General features: G+C 42.2%; 1 protein-coding gene across 1 annotated transcript in view; it reads right to left on the bottom strand.

Moving 5' to 3' along the window:
* Positions 1 to 15,465, bottom strand: part of FRMD4A (FERM domain containing 4A) — a 521,947-nt gene extending 506,482 nt beyond the window's left edge. The window contains exon 1 of the mRNA XM_086334274.1: positions 15,209 to 15,465. Coding sequence (XP_086190400.1) covers positions 15,209 to 15,241 — 33 coding nt within the window. The 5' untranslated portion in view covers positions 15,242 to 15,465. The remainder of the gene's footprint in view (positions 1 to 15,208) is intronic.
* Between the last annotated feature and the right edge of the window lie 334 nt (positions 15,466 to 15,799).

The raw sequence follows: 15,799 nt of genomic DNA, 5'->3' as shown, positions 1-15,799 counted from the left end.
GGGGACAAGCAGGAGCATTCACGAGGACTGAACATGAGTGAATTACTCCTCCTGAGAGAGATGAGAAGCTCACAGGAAAATGTTCCATTTGGGTCTCAGCTATACCAAGAGGTTTGATTTCACTTCAGAAATGTGTGGACCCCTTTCAAGGACAAAACAATTTTAGTTACTTAAACGTGTGTGACCATTAAAAAATATAATTTCATTATGCTTAGAGTTCTTCCATTAAAGTCAAATTTATAACTTAAATACACATATATAAGTATAAAATCAATAAAATTCAAATTAACATCATTGATTGACCCTAATAATGATGTTTTGGGGGGACTAAGACTAAATTCAGTGTGAATATGTTTCTAATTCCCACATGGCAGTTTCGAGTGTGGCATGCTTGTATTACCATGTGTGGGGTGAGAAGTCAATTCTTCTCTCATTTTTTTCCTATTCAAACCTCTGCAAAACCTTTAATAATGCAGGGCAATGCCTAAGCCTGCATTTGGCAGAACTACATCATTTGTTACTAAGTAAATCTTTGCTCTTTCCTCTAGCCTGAAAGAAACAAGGTGGATGGTACAATTGTGGGCCAGTGCTCAGCTATGAGGTGATCATCAGATGGTGTACAGTCCTCTCCTACTCTTTGTCTTATGAAGATTATTGGGTAGACGTGTAAAATACAAATTCTCATAGAGGTCTCCCAAGAAGTAGAACAAGTAAATGTGCCTCTGAGGCCAGCCTAGTTTTGGTGGCAATAAATCCCAAGTGGTTCTCTCAGGGAAGCTGGATCGCCAGGAAAAGGAACAAAAGTTTGGAGGATTAGCTGCTATCTTTTTCCATATGGAGACTCTCCTTCCTTCAGTTCAGTTCAGTTCAGTTCAGTCACTTAGTCGTGTCTGACCCTTTGTGACCCCATGGACAGCAGCATGCCAGGCTTCCCTGTCTATCACCAACTCCCAGAGTTTACTCAAACTCACGTCCATTGAGTCAGTGATGTCATCCAACCATCTCATCCTCTGTCGTCTCCTTCTCCTCCTGCCTTCAATCGTTCCCAGCATCAGGGTCTTTTCAAATGAGTCAGCTCTTCACATCAGGTGGCCACGGTATTAGAGTTTCAGCTTCAACATCAGTCCTTCCAATGAACACTCAGGACTGATCTTTAGGATGGATTGGTTGGATCTCCATGTAGTCCAAGGGACTCTCAAAAGTCTTCTCCAACACCAAAGTTCAAAAGCATCAATTCTTCAGTGCTCAGCTTTCTTTATAGTCTAACTCTCACATGCATACATGACTACTGGAAAAACCATAGCCTTGACTAGATGGACCTTTGTTGGCAAAGTAATGTCTCTGCTTTTTAGTATGCTGTCTAGGTTGATCATAACTTTCCTTCCAAGGAGTAAGCATCTTTTAATTTCACGGCTGCAGTCACCATCTGCAGTGATTTTAGAGCCCCCGAAAATAAAGTCTGTCACTGTTTCCACTGTTTGCCCATCTATTTCCCATGAAGTGGTGGGACCAGATGCCATGATCTTCGTTTTCTGAATGTTGAGCTTTAAGCCAACTTTGTCACTCTCCACTTTCACTTTCATCAAGAGGCTCTTTGTTCTTCTTCACTTTCTGCCATAAGGGTGATGTCATCTGCATATCTGAGGTTATTGATATTTCTCTTGGCAATCTTGATTCCAGCTTGTGCTTCATCCAGCCCAGCATTTCTCATGATGTACTCTGCATAAAAGTTAAATAAGCAGAGTGACAATATACAACCTTGACATACTCCTTTTCCTATTAGCAACCAGTCTGTTGTTCCATGTCCAGTTCTAACTGTTGCTTCCTGACCTGCATACAGGTTTCTCAAGAGGCAGGTCAGGTGGTCTGGTATGCCCATCTCTTTCAGAATTTTCCACAGTTTATTGTGATCCACACAATCAAAGGCTTTGGCATAGTCAATAAAGCAGAAATAGATGTTTTTCTGGAAGTCTCTAGCTTTTTCGATGACCCAGCGGATGTTGGCAATTTGGTCTCTGGTTCCTCTGCCTTTTCTCCTTCCTTAGACAGCCTTAAAGAAGGTGGGCTTGGCTTTAGTAGCAGTAGCATGTAGCTGCTGCTGCTGCTGCTAAGTTGCTTCAGTCGTGTCTGACTCTGTGCGACCCCATAGACAGCAGCCCACCAGGCTCCCCTGTCCCTGGGATTCTCCAGGCAAGAACACTGGAGTGGGTTGCCATTTCCTTCTTCAATGCATGAAAGTGAAAAGTGAAAGTGAAGTCGCTTAGTCGTGTCCAACTCTTTGCGACCCCATGGACTGCAGCCTACCAGGCTCCTCTGTCCATGGAATTTTCCAGGCAAGAGTTCTGGAGTGGGGTGCCATCACCTTCTCTGAGCATGTAGCAGTAGCATGAAATTATCATTTCATGAATTTTATGTAAAGAAAATTTCTTTTTCTGTATGTTTTCTCTTATGTCAAGGACAGAGCAAAGCAGCACACATCAAAAACCCCAGTAAAATCAAGCAGTCTCAGATCAGGTAGTGCTGGTTAATGCTATAAATACAAACACACACACACACATTGGTGCCACATGTTAAGGTCACATATATAATCCAATGCACAGTAGGGAGGGTGCTGGGACATTGGGCTGATGACTTTAAAAGTACATTTAAGTTGGAAACAACCTTAATGCCCATCAACTGAGGAATGGGTAAAGATGTGGTACATATATACAATGGAATATTACTCAGACATAAAAAAGAATGAGATGCCATTTGCAGCAACATGGACAGACCTAGACATTATCATACCAAGTGAAATAAACCAGAAAGAGGAAGACAAATACCATGTGATATCACTTATATGTGAAATCTAGGGAAAAAGATACAAATGAACTTATGTACAAAACAGAAAAAGACTCAGAGACATAGAAAGTAAACGTACTTTATCAAAGGGAAAAGAGGGAGGGGAGTGTTAGGGAACATTTAACAGGAGGATTCCTGCATGCTGTTTTCTATTTCTCAAGGATTCTCTGTTCCTTATCAGTTCCTATTCCGAAAACGAGTAGAGCTGCATGCAGTTCTCAGGACTGAGGTTACAGGATGAGACATGTAGTGACTCTTTTCAGCATCAGTGACCTTGTATGTATTAGACTATCCATATTGTGGCTATTGATAAAATTGCATCCTGTGTAATAGCTGAGTAATCATCTTACTAAAGATATATAAGCCTGCATTTCTGCTAGTAAAGCATCCTTGCTCCATCAGAGCTTGGGTCCCCGTGTCTTTCTTTCTTTCTTTCTCTTTCTCTCTTTCACTTTCTTATTGTCGACTCTGGACCACCAGGTTCTGGTCCATTAAAGGACCGCAACAGGGGAGGGATAAATCAGAAGGATGGGATTAACATATACACATTACTATATATAAAATAATCAACAAGGACCTACTGTATAGCACAGGGAACTCTATTCAATATTTTGTAATAACCTATAGGAGCATCCCTGGTTGGGAAGACACCCTGGAGAAGGAAATGTCAACCCACTCACTCCAGTACTCTTGCCTGGAAAATCCCATGGACAGTCCATGGGATTGCAAAGAGTCAGATATGAATGAGTGACTTCACTTTCACTTTATAGGAGAAAAGGATATATATGTATAATTGAGGCACTGTGCTATACACCTGACTCTAATATAACATTGTAAACCAGCTATACTTAAATAAATAAAATTTTTAAAAAGAGAAAGTACATGTTACAGTAGAATGACAGCAGATGGAGGTTTTGGTGGAAAGTAATCAAATACCTCTCTTACTTTCATCCTCTGGACACAATGCAACGAGTACAATAAATGCTGTATATATAGACAAAAACACTTATGCCATCCCTACCACAGAATATGGTGAAGAGAGAGTCATAACATGGGGAAAGAAAATGTTCTGATGGTCATTGTCTCTGCAGAACAATTTAGTAAATATTAGGATGTCCATACCTCCCAGCCCAGATACTTTGCTCCCAGTGTAGACACTGTGGAAACTTTCCCCATGAGTTCAAGGAGATGTATATAAGAGCGGACTCGGCAATATTGCTTGCAATGACTGAAAGCGGTGAGAGAGGGCTATATCCACCCACAAGAGAATGGATATAAGACTTGTGGTATATTCATGCCCTGCTGTGCTCTAGCAATTCCTTCAGGAGGGAAAATGAATGACCTGCAGCTATACACATCCATGCTGATGACACACACATGCCCTGTTGAGTGGAGAGAACAAGTTGCAGAAGGTTCATACACTTAGGCACTGTTTCTGGGAGGCACTAAAATATACATACAATATCACTGACTTTTCATGACAAACGTTGGTAGTAAAAATATAAATAAAGGTATAAAATGGTAAATGTCAAGTTCAGAATGGATGTCAACTCTGGGAAATTAAGAAGGGGGATGATACTCTGTCAGCAATGTTTCATTTCTTAATCTGGGTGACACATACATAGGGCTACAGGTCTATATTCTTTATGTGCTTTTGATTACCTGAAATAAGTCATGACGAGTAAGGCATTTTAGCCATGTTACACATAACTCAATACTGCTTGGAAAATACTTTAATGGAAACCTTTGAAGATCCATAGACTCCTAGCTGTTCCAGGACCACACCTTGTAAACCTGAGCATGAACCTTGTCTGATGATCTCATTGGGTTCAAAGAGGCTCATCAAGAGGTTCATCAAGACTCTCTTCATGAAAACACTAAGCTGTAAAGCAAAATAAACTTTACAGCAATCCAGATACATGTTTTCTTAGAGCAAATGAACTCATGTCAGAGTAGTTGGCTGTATTGCCATTGTTGGTTCATTCATTTAATAGAGGTAGGTCTCCTGAGAGAAGAGCAAAGGAACACAAATATTTCTCAAAAACTCACCAACCCTTGGGAGACCTAAGGTTCAGGTTTGAGAGTTGCAGTGAAGTCCAAACTGAATCTAAAACTAATGCAAAGCAACCCCGCTATGCTCTGTGAAGGAGGTCCCATTCATCAGACCAACCTAATAAGGGGACATTAACAGCATTTGCTCTGATACTGTGGAAATTGACCTTACATGGAGACCCTTTGAGTCTTCTCCACAGCTCCTAGACTATCTTTTGCCCAACTGGAGCCCAGAACCTACCATAATCTGGCTCATTCTTTACTGGATCACCTTTATATCATACAATACCACCAACCACATCACAGATTTGGGAGGCATTTGGTATAGTGTAAAGAAATGTGGGATTTGAGGTCAACTAAGGGGTCAGGTCCTGTCTCTATCCTCATGATGACTGTGATGATCTTGAGAAAGTTACTTGACTCAAGACTCAAAGTTACAAGACTCAAGAGCAACTCAAGTCTCAGTTGCTCTTCTTTAAAATGAGGATGAAAACATTTTTGAAGAGCTGAAAGAAAAGCAACATATGGTGCATGCCCCCTGCACATGCCCTGAGACGTGGGCAAACCACCTCAGCCACCCCTCCAGCCTGACCCCTGGACACACCCTTACCCTCACCAGCTTCCCCCCTCCTCAGAGAGTGAGTGGGAGAGCAAGGGCACCTGTTTCTTGTTCTCACTCTTACTGCAGCAGGAGCCCAACAAAGCCTTGCCTGGATTTCCTGTCTGGCCTCTAATCAGTTTCTATTGATTAAGGAGGTCAACAACCCTGATTGGTAAACATTTACCCAGATGTCACACTAGAGGGGATAGCTTACTTCATAGGTGATGCAAGCAGCTAGAGAAGAATTTTGAGAAGAAAAGTGACATGATTGGATTTGTGTCTAAGAACAGTGGCTCTGTGAGGAATAAATTGATGGATTAGAGGAAGTGAGTCTTGGAGACCAGAAGCCCAGTAAGGAGACTCTAGTAAGAAGTCAGTCAAAAGATGACCACTTGCACTCCAAGTGTGATCTTGTGGATGATGAGGAAGGAAGAGACATAAGACAGAGCGCAGAGATGAGAAACCAAGACGTGGGAACTGATGGGATATGAAGAGTCAGGGGAAGAAGAGGGTGTAGAGACCAGGTCTTTGGCTTGAGCCTAGATGGAGGGGGCTGCCACTTAGTGAGGTGGGGACACAGGAAGGAACAGCTTGAGGAGGTAACAATGAGTTCACGCTTGTATTAGGTTTAAAATGTCTCTAGAATATCCAGCGAGTGATGAAAGCAACAACAAGAGAAACAAACAACTATTTGGATGTGTAGCCATGAAACTGGAAGGAGAGGTGTGGACTGGGGTGGAGATCATGGAGGATCAGCAGAGCCAAGAACTTGGACTCTGTTGAAGAAAATGCTCCCCCAGCTGACAATGCCTTTGCATAGAGTGCTTTGGTGTCTGGAGCAACCAGCTAGAGAAAATCCCTACAGAAATGTGATTAAACCAAAGGGAAAGACCTGAAACAACACTTGGAATGGCAAAGAAAAAAAGAGAGAGAGAAACTTAGTATTAATGTTAAATCGACTGGGAGGGAAGTGTGGAAAACAACCCCATGAACCACTTAGAATTGCTCTGTTCCCTGGTGTCCACATGCCCCCTCTGACTTGACCCCCATCCCTCCCACACAATGGGGGCATTGAGATCCTTCATGCTTTGTGTGTGACCATCAGCTTTCATGGTCGAGGTCAAAGCGCTCTGGGCATTCATCCCACCAAATATGCTTGTACCAGAGCTCCTGGGCTGCACCAGCATCCCAACTCAATACAACATTGGGGAGAGCTGACAGCAATTGCAATTGACCAGTATGAGACAAATCCCCGCTTTATGGCTTCTGTGGTGGTACCAATAAATCAGTTAGAGATGCCCTGTCTAGCATGGTGGCCACCAACCATCTGTGCCTACTGAGCCCTTGAAATGTGGCCAGTCTGGGTCCAGAAGTGCTGTAAGCATAAAATGCACTCCATATTTTGAAGACACTATAAAGAAAGAATGTAAAATATCTCATTCATAAAGTTGATATTGATGGCATGGGGAAATGATAATATATTAGATGTATTTAGCAAATAAAAGATGTCATTAAAATTATTGGGTTGGCCAAAATGTTCATTAAGATTTTCCTGTAACATCTTACCAAAAACCTGAATGAACTTTTTGGACAACCCAATACTTATAGCTATGTCTTTTTTTTGTTTGTTTTTAATGTGGCTACAAGCAACTTTAAAATTACTCCTGTAGCTCGAATTATATTTCTATTGGCCAATGCTGAGTTAGAGAACTTACATTCTCTTCACTCTTTGTTATATACTATAGCATATCCTTGGTACATACTATGATTTTACCCTTAAAATTGAAAACAAAGTACCTTACAGTAAATGTTAACATCTTTCCAGTCTATCCACAATGCACATGCCCAAGAGCCCTACCCAAGAGCTAGCCATGACTTACTTAACCTGTAAATTAAAATTTGTTTTATAGCCTATAGGAAAATATCTAAATTCTGCTCCATTTCTACGACATACACTAGCATTGGAATCATTTTCAGAAACATCAGTTTTGAAAGTGAATGAGAGCTACACATACACACACAAATATGAATCTCTCACCAAAAATCTGTAGAGACATAATAATAATAGAAAAGTCCAACTGTGTAGTTGGGGTTATTCTAGTTATCAAAATGAATTAACTAAGGGCTTTGGTCTTTATCAAATTTCATCATACTTGACACTGCATTTTCTAACCTGGTTTTCCCAGTGCTAACTACAGCATTTGACTTGAAATCTTTGGAGAAATAACTGTGTTCAGTTTTCCCATTTAGAAAATACATTGGAGTTCACGCTCTTCACGTAGATAAAGGAAACCTTCCAAGATGCAGTAGGATCCTCCTGGAGGCATCTTTATCCCTTTGAAGACACTCAGCTATTACCATTAACGTAATTCCCTTTGAATACCAATGCGGAGTTAATTTATCCAATTGCTATCATCCACTTGTGAAAAGCATCTCACTCAGTGAAAAGGAACGTGCCCTTCAGGGAGAGCATTTTCTCCTGCTTCCAGCCTCTAGAGCATGTGCTCAGATTCTTTTCAAGGGAAGGGACTGGGCTGCTTTGTCTGGTTTGTGGATCTTTAACATGTTTCCCTTTTGTCTGTACAACCTTGACAGAAAGAAACGAGTTTATTCCCTGACACTTGATCCGAGCACTTAATAAATCCTTGCTGGATGGATAGGTAAATGAGATAGAATAACTGCCAGGTTACTTTCTCTTGCTCAGCAGCTTTGTTGTTGAGATCTCTTCTCCTGCTGGAAATGTACCAAATAGATCTGACTGGAAAATGAACAGAATTACCACAAATATATCAACTCTCTATTTTTTATAGGGCTTCCGTGGTAGCTCAGCTAGTAAAGAATCCAGTTCAAAGACCCCAGTTCAAACCTTGAGTTGGGAAGATCCCCTGGAGAAGGAAATGGCTACCCACCTCAGTATTCTTGCCAGGAGAATTCCATGAACAGAGGAGCCTGGCAGGCTCATGGAGTTACAAAGAGTCAGACACGACTGAGCAATTTTAATTTTCTTTTTTTTTTATATTTCAGAAATGCTCAAAAACCTTCATCTATGCCCTCTCCTCCCTCAATCATGTTAACATTTACTTGCCACCTTCATATTCCAGTCTAATTATACAGCATAAGCTCAGTAGCTTGAGGGGCCTCATCTGTGCTCTTTTCCCTAGGTACAAGTAGATTTTGGCTTACCGGCCAGGGGTGTTGCCACCTGGGGCCCTGTTATCCGATCTGATGAAGCCAGGGGCCCATTCCTTTTCTGCTTCCACAGGGTCATCCAGCCAGCCTCCTCTGTGACTTCATAAAATCTCCTGGGCCAACAGGATTTTTGTTGGGACATGATGGAAAAGGCTTTAAACCAATCATGGCTTTGAGAGTCCAAAAGTTACCAGGCTGTTTCGCAGTCTGTTCCTGGCTCTTTTCATCTACCTTCTGGGGAGTGGGACAAGCCTTGCATCCTGCATTTGCCCAGGTCTGGTCTCCAAGCACCAAGGCCCCACTGTCAGGAGATAGGAGAGCTGATCCATCTGGGGAGACCCACAGAGGCATCTCTCTGCCTGTTCCCAGCTCTTTCCTCCCTGAGGCCTTGTAACCACTGCAGTAAAGATCACAGAAGATCATGCACTTTCAACTTGGTAAGATCTAAAGCACAATAGGAAGAAGGACTGTTCTTTTATGAAGGCGTCAGTGTGGAGATGACAAAACCAAAACCTGGAGCAGAAAACTGATTTTCTCGAGCTTCTGGAGAGGAAAACTTTAGGCTTCAGCTGAATCTACAGTCTTTTCTTCTAAACAATTTCCACATCATCATCATTTGTTGTGAAGGCCCTGGCTGTAATGAGAACTGATTTACGCTCCAAAGGCGTCTGTTTTATCCTCAGCTCTTGGAGCTGCACCTTGACAGGTGAGGGCCTGACTGCACAGGGATCTTGCAGTGAGGAGGGGCTCTCCTTCTGCGTTTCAGCTTGAAGACCAATGCTCTGCCTTTCCTACTTGTGCTCATGACTATGGCAATTCATCCCAAACACTTGTTGTGAGACTTGCATTTTGGTATATATTCATTCACATGAGGATACTAGTAATGGGTAACATTTATTATAATGTGACAAGACCCTGTAGTCATTATCTTATTTACTTCTCAAAACAACCTATGCAGCAGTCCCCAACCTTTTGGGCACCAGGGACTGGTTTTGTGGAAGACAATTTTTCCACGGACTGGGTAGGGTGATGGTTTCCAGATGATTCAAGCACCCTACATTTATTGTGCACTTTATTTCTATTATTATTACATCAGCTCCACCTCAGATCATCAGGCATCAGATCCTGGAGGTTGGAGACTCCTGATATGGTATTGGTTTCATCACTGTATGCATTTTGTACATGAGAAAACTGTCTCAGAAAAACACCCAAGTCAACAGCAGAGCTAGAGTGTGAACCCCAAGTTTTATAGGTTTGGGAGTGCGATGTAGTCTATCGCCTGATTAGGAAAGGTTATGTTGCCTTGTGTATCTTCTCTCATTAAGCAAATAAATTGTTCTATGTAGTCCCCAACTTCCTCTCCACAATTCAGTTTGCTTGCAAGAGGTTGTTTGAAAACAGAATAAAGTTGTTTCCTGTTCATACCCAGCTGAGTTGCGTGATTCAATACATGTAACTTTATAAAGGAGTCTACTGCATGCCTTGTCAGCAAACGTATATCTGGTTTTATTGGCTTTATGGTGAAAATTCACAGCATCATAAAAACAGGGCGTGTCTTAAAGGCTCCTCTTGGCTTCATAGGTAGGATCGTCCTTACCTGTCTCAGAAGCCTCAGATTAGAAACCACATAAACCTTTCTCAGGAAAAACATTTTGGTGTCAAGAAACACTGCCTTGAATTGAATCTACAGCTGTCATGTTTCAGCTCCAGTAGTTTTCCTCTTATTTAAGTCTCCATTAAGATAAAGTATAGCCTGTCATTAGCTGCTGAATAATCTTGTGTATATTTAATATGTTTGAAAGTAATTGTCAAGCCTCTGCCTTAGACTTCCCAGTTCAGACTACAGTATTCTTTAGTCTGTACTGATTTCAAGGAGCTCTTTAAAAGGGAGATTTCAGTATTTTTTTCAGAATCTACGTATTAAGCAGGCAGAACACAATGGATCATTTCACATACTCCTCCATGGAGTCCTGGCAAAGTCTTGAGCAGATTTAGCACAATCCTAAGTGACTTGAAGGGTTTCCTATATTGCATGACAATTGATCTAAAGAGCCAGAGAGCTTTGCACTCTTTTGATTCTTTCTTTCGCTCTCTGTATTGCCTGCAATTTTAGGATGTTCACATCTTACATCTGTATCTAATGTTTCCAAAATTGCAGTGTGGTAGAAAAGGATTGTTCTTGAAGTAACAGCAACTGCTGCTTGGGGCACTTACTCTGGGTGCACAAAAGCCAGACACAATTCTTGTGTTAACTTCAAATGCTTATACTGTTATCAGCTCAGTTTACATTTCTCCTTAGCATCCCTTTCACAAATGGCCTGATCCTTTCAGAATGACTTCCCTTAGAAAATCACCCTAAGCCACAGATCAGAAATCATTCCCTTTAAAAAAAAGTAACTGAAGTGAAGTAATATCCACAATGTCTTTGAGGCAGAAATTAGGGGGGTTCAAACATAAGCAACACCTTCTCTGGGAAGTTAGCTAATTATTAATGGAAAGCAGATATAAAAGGCAAGAGTGTCATGGTATTCTAAAAACCCAAGTTAGTACACAGAAGAGTTACTAACCTGTCAAGTTAAACTTTCTAGAAGTTAATACTCCATCCCTTGTAGAGAAGTTCATTTCAATCCATTTACAGTGCAGTCACTTGATAAAACACACCTTGGATATAAAATCTTTTGGACATAAAAGATAGATTTCACATTTCTCAAAACATAAAAAATAAAACTATCATATGATCCAGTAATTCTATTTCTGGGTATTTATCCAAAGGAAATGAAATCACAAACTCAAAAAGATATTTGCACCCCTTATTCATTGTCACACTACTCATAATAGCCAAGCCATGGAAGCAACAGAAACACACACACACACACACACACACACACACACGAAATACTATTCAGCCATAAAAATAAGGCAATCCTGGCCATTTGCAACAACATGGATGAAACTTGAAGGAATTGTGCTAAGGGTGATAAGTCAAAGAAAGATGAATGCTGTATGATCTTGCTCATCTCTCTCAAATGTGGAATTAAAAAAAAAAACTCACAGAAAAAGAGATCACATTTGTGGTTACCACAGGCAGAGGGTGATAAAGGGAATTGGAAGGAAGGTGGTCAAAATGTACAGTTTCCAATCATAAGATCACTCAGTACTAGGAATGTAATGTACAGTGTGGTGAGAACAGTGAACACCATTGGCTGTTCCATTTGAAACTTGTTAAGAGCATAAATCCTGAAAGTTTTCATCACAAAGGAAAGCTTTTTTTGGTAACTACATGAGGTGAGGAGCTGGATGTTAAATAAACTCAGTGATGATCATTTTGAAATATATATATATATATGTTAAGTCATTACATTCTACACCTTAAACATATGCAGCGTGGTATGCCAATTACATCTCAGTAAAACTGAAAGGAAAAAACAAAAGGTGAACTTTTAACCAAGCCATCTTCCCTTCCCTCCATCCTCTCCCCTTCCCTCCCCTTTCTTCTCCTCCTGCAAATTTTACAGCAGGCACTGGCAAGCAGGAATAACAAGAAGCGGAAAATGAGAGGAATTTTTCTGCCAGCCTCATTCACTGGAGGCAGTGCACAGAGGATTAAAGAGAATTATGGAAGTTGGGGGATTAGAAATCGAATTAAAAAAGGACACATTTTAAAAGTGCACAAAGAAGATTAATTATAAAATTCTTTCCTGGACCCTCCTAGGAGAAATGACTCAATCAGTGCCTCTCTTTTCCTCCCCCCAACTCCTAGTCTCTGCAAACATCATTTGTTATGGTTAGCATCCTGAGGCCTGTGTCGTGGCCTGCCAGGAGACCAGTCACAAGTCTATCCATCAGCCTGCAGATGCTCTGAGATTGCATTATATATAAAAGGAAGAGTAAGTAGCGTACTCAAGTGAATGCAGCCACAAGCCAAAAACTTCAGTGAGCCACTGCGTCACTGACAGCACACTGACTGTGACGTAGGAGGCCAGCTGCTGCCCTGTCTGTTTCCAGGTATGTCTCGTGTGGCCACCACCCAGGAGATGCAGTGCTCAGGTGCCCTCCTTGCAAATGCCTTATTTGAACACTCATGAACATTTTGCCCACCTCCTTTTGCCATTTCCAGTTAACCTCATGCATATTTATGTGTCAATTATGCAAATCCCAAGATAAAAATGCATTAAGCACCCATGATTTACACTGGTTAAGTCTATTACACAGCGTAATGAAATTAGTGCATGATGTCCAATTTACCTCAACACTTGCTTTAAACTGTCAGTAAGTTATTAAGTAACCATAACACACCAAAATTCAGCGCTAGGAGGCTTTCTTTGTTCAACCTATTATGATACTCTGAAGTCAGAAACTTCCAGCTAAATACTTATGAAAGGGGGAAAATATTCCAGAATAGACTTAATGAGACACAGTGTGGATCAAAGTTTAAGAACAGCAACCCACTGCCACTGATCTACATCTTTGGATAGATTTTTACAATTCACAGGGTAATTTCAACAACATGGGACAGAGCAATTAAGGAACCAAAGCTGAGACCCATCAAAGGGATCTCCTTTTGACTCCTGCACAGTCAGGTCTTGTCCCCTGAGTCAGGATGATACTGGAAGGTACCAAATTCAATGTGATTTGAATCTTCAATATGGATATATTGATTTCCAGCATCAGAAAGAGAGTTAAAAAGAATTCACAGAAGCAGTTTAATTCACACACACACAAATCTCACGAAAGCTAAAAATTAGTGGGTCTGAATGAGTCCACTTGCTATGTAGAGACTATGTTTGAACTCTAGCGGGACCACCCCCTACTCCATAGTTTCACTGGGTGATATAATGGTTAAGGAAAAAGCTCTGATGTGAATTAAACTGATAAACATAATATATGAGTAGTCTGACCCACTGACATTCATATCTCCCCCTGCAAGAGCATGCCATTCTAATTGGCCCAAAGTGTGATTTATGCCTCCGCCACTGTGCTTAGGTCTTGACTCATTTGCATGGGGAACTCCCGTCCAAGTCTAAGAGAGTTGTACTCGCGTTAAGGTTATGAGCACAGATTCATTGCTCTGATGGAAGCCTGACTGTGCACAAGAGAGAGTGCCAGTGGCAGCAATTTCGGAAGCTCGGCATACAGATTTCCATGCCGTTCCCTAAAGCATTCACACCGCACTCTGTCAATAAAGAGACACAGGAACCCACTGCCATTTGCCACTCTCTTTGCAGTGGTACACAACATAGGAAGAGATATCTGCTGTTTCCGCAGCACCTTGAATTGAGGTATGCTGCCTGCAACCATAACGATGCCAGCTAATGCTTCAAGAGAGCAAATGGGTCACAGAAGAGGTCTTGCAGGAGATCAATCAGCCAGTCAGCCCAGGGGCTGAGATTAGAACCTTTGGTAACAAATTCACTTGGGGCAGTCCGTCTAATGAATGACTGTCACACGACTGGGACTGAGAGAGGAAGATGGGGAATTCTCCGCGAGGATGGAAGCTGTCATGCGTAAGACTCTAGTTCTAATATTCTCTTAAAACACTGTGGTCATGCTCATTAACAAGCAAGGGGAAAAATAATTCCATGACAAAAGAGTCTATTTGTCTTGGAATCACTAAATAGAGGATCAAAGAGGTGAAAATCAAATCAAAGCCATAATCTTTTGACTTTAACTCTTCTGGGTGGTTATGGAGATAATTTCCCCACGATTTTTTTTTAGAAAAGGTAGTATTTCTAGCACAAGGTAGAACTTTTGGTGCACCCATTTCGAGTTACATGTGGATATAGCAGATATCAAATATACTCCTCATCTGAGCTTTTAATGCCCCATCTTCACGGCATCCCTTTTTCAAGCAAAAAAGCAAACTCTAACCCGGAGAGCAAGTTCCCAGAGCCTCCGGGAGAGGGTGAGCTGTTTCTTACAAGCGCCTCTAAATGTTAGAGGACTGAGTTCTAGACATCAGGCTAGTCCAGTGCACTGGACTCTTTTCCGCGGTTCTGCCAGTTCCCTGAGAACACGCTGGCTTCCAGAATGCATTAACCTACTTTCCATTGAGGATTCCCTGGCCCTCTCGCTCTAGAGAAGAGCAAGAGGCAAGAGCATATTTTGAGTGAGAGCTGGGCATGCTCTCCTTTCAAACATGTTACTCTTTCTGCTTAACAGCAGTGCAGAAATTGGTACTTCCTGCAACGAGCAGCTCTGAGGGCTGCACAGCCTCCGAAGAAGAGTGATTGGAAATCCTGCTAAAATATGGCTGTCTAATCACCCGAGAGGAGAACTCATTCACTAAGATTCCCATTGTCCGCACTGACAGATGGTTCTCTCCACCCCCTGCTTTCCCCTTCCCAGGATCGCACTGCCTTTGAGGCGAGCCTATTCTTTGAGAGATCCAGTTGCATCCGCCAGCCTAGTTGTGAAACAAGACAAAAGCTCCCGGAGCCTCCCATTTACAGAAGCCTGAGGACACCTCAGCCGCCTTTCCTGTACCTTTGAGCGGAATCAAAAGAAACGGAGATCCACTCCCCTTACCTTAGTCCTCATCGGAGACAGGAGCCCTTCCATTTTGGCAGAATCCTCATGCCAGTTTCCCTCTCCTCCAAGTTACTCTGTCTGCGCGCTGTCTTCAAGCATCCCACAAGAAAAGAGCCATGCCGGGAGTCGCCGGGCACTCCCCTCTTCCCGGAGGCGCCTTGCCACCCTGTCTAACTTGAATCTCCGGTGCCTGAAAAGCGCTGTTCCTGAAGAAGCCTGCTCCTCTCCTCGCCCTCTTCCCTCGCTCTTTCTCTCTCTCCCGCGCTCTCTCTCCCCTCCCTCCCTCTCCTCCCTCTCTCTTTCCATAATCTGCCTACAGCTCTCTGTGTACCAGGCTCACTTGACAAATGATCCCTGTCTTAGGTACCACATTTGAGCCAAGAAAAGTGATCTGCACCAAAGCACAGGGACAGCTCACCCAGGACAGGAGGCGAGGTGGCTTAGCTGTTCCCCGGGGCATCCCCCTGCTTCCCAGGATCCACTGGCAGATGCTCTCTGTAGAGCTGACAGCCCAAGGCACTGCAGAGCTATTCATTCATTCATTCATTCCTCTTTTAAGGAATGGACCCAACAGCGGGGCATCTAGTC

Source organism: Bos grunniens, chromosome 13 (assembly GCF_055505025.1).
Source record: "Bos grunniens cultivar Pamir isolate PY7600 chromosome 13, Bosgru_T2T1.0, whole genome shotgun sequence".
NCBI lineage: Eukaryota > Metazoa > Chordata > Mammalia > Artiodactyla > Bovidae > Bos > Bos grunniens.
The sequence above is the reverse complement of the archived record's forward strand: the minus strand, read 5'-3'. Positions and strand labels throughout refer to the sequence as shown.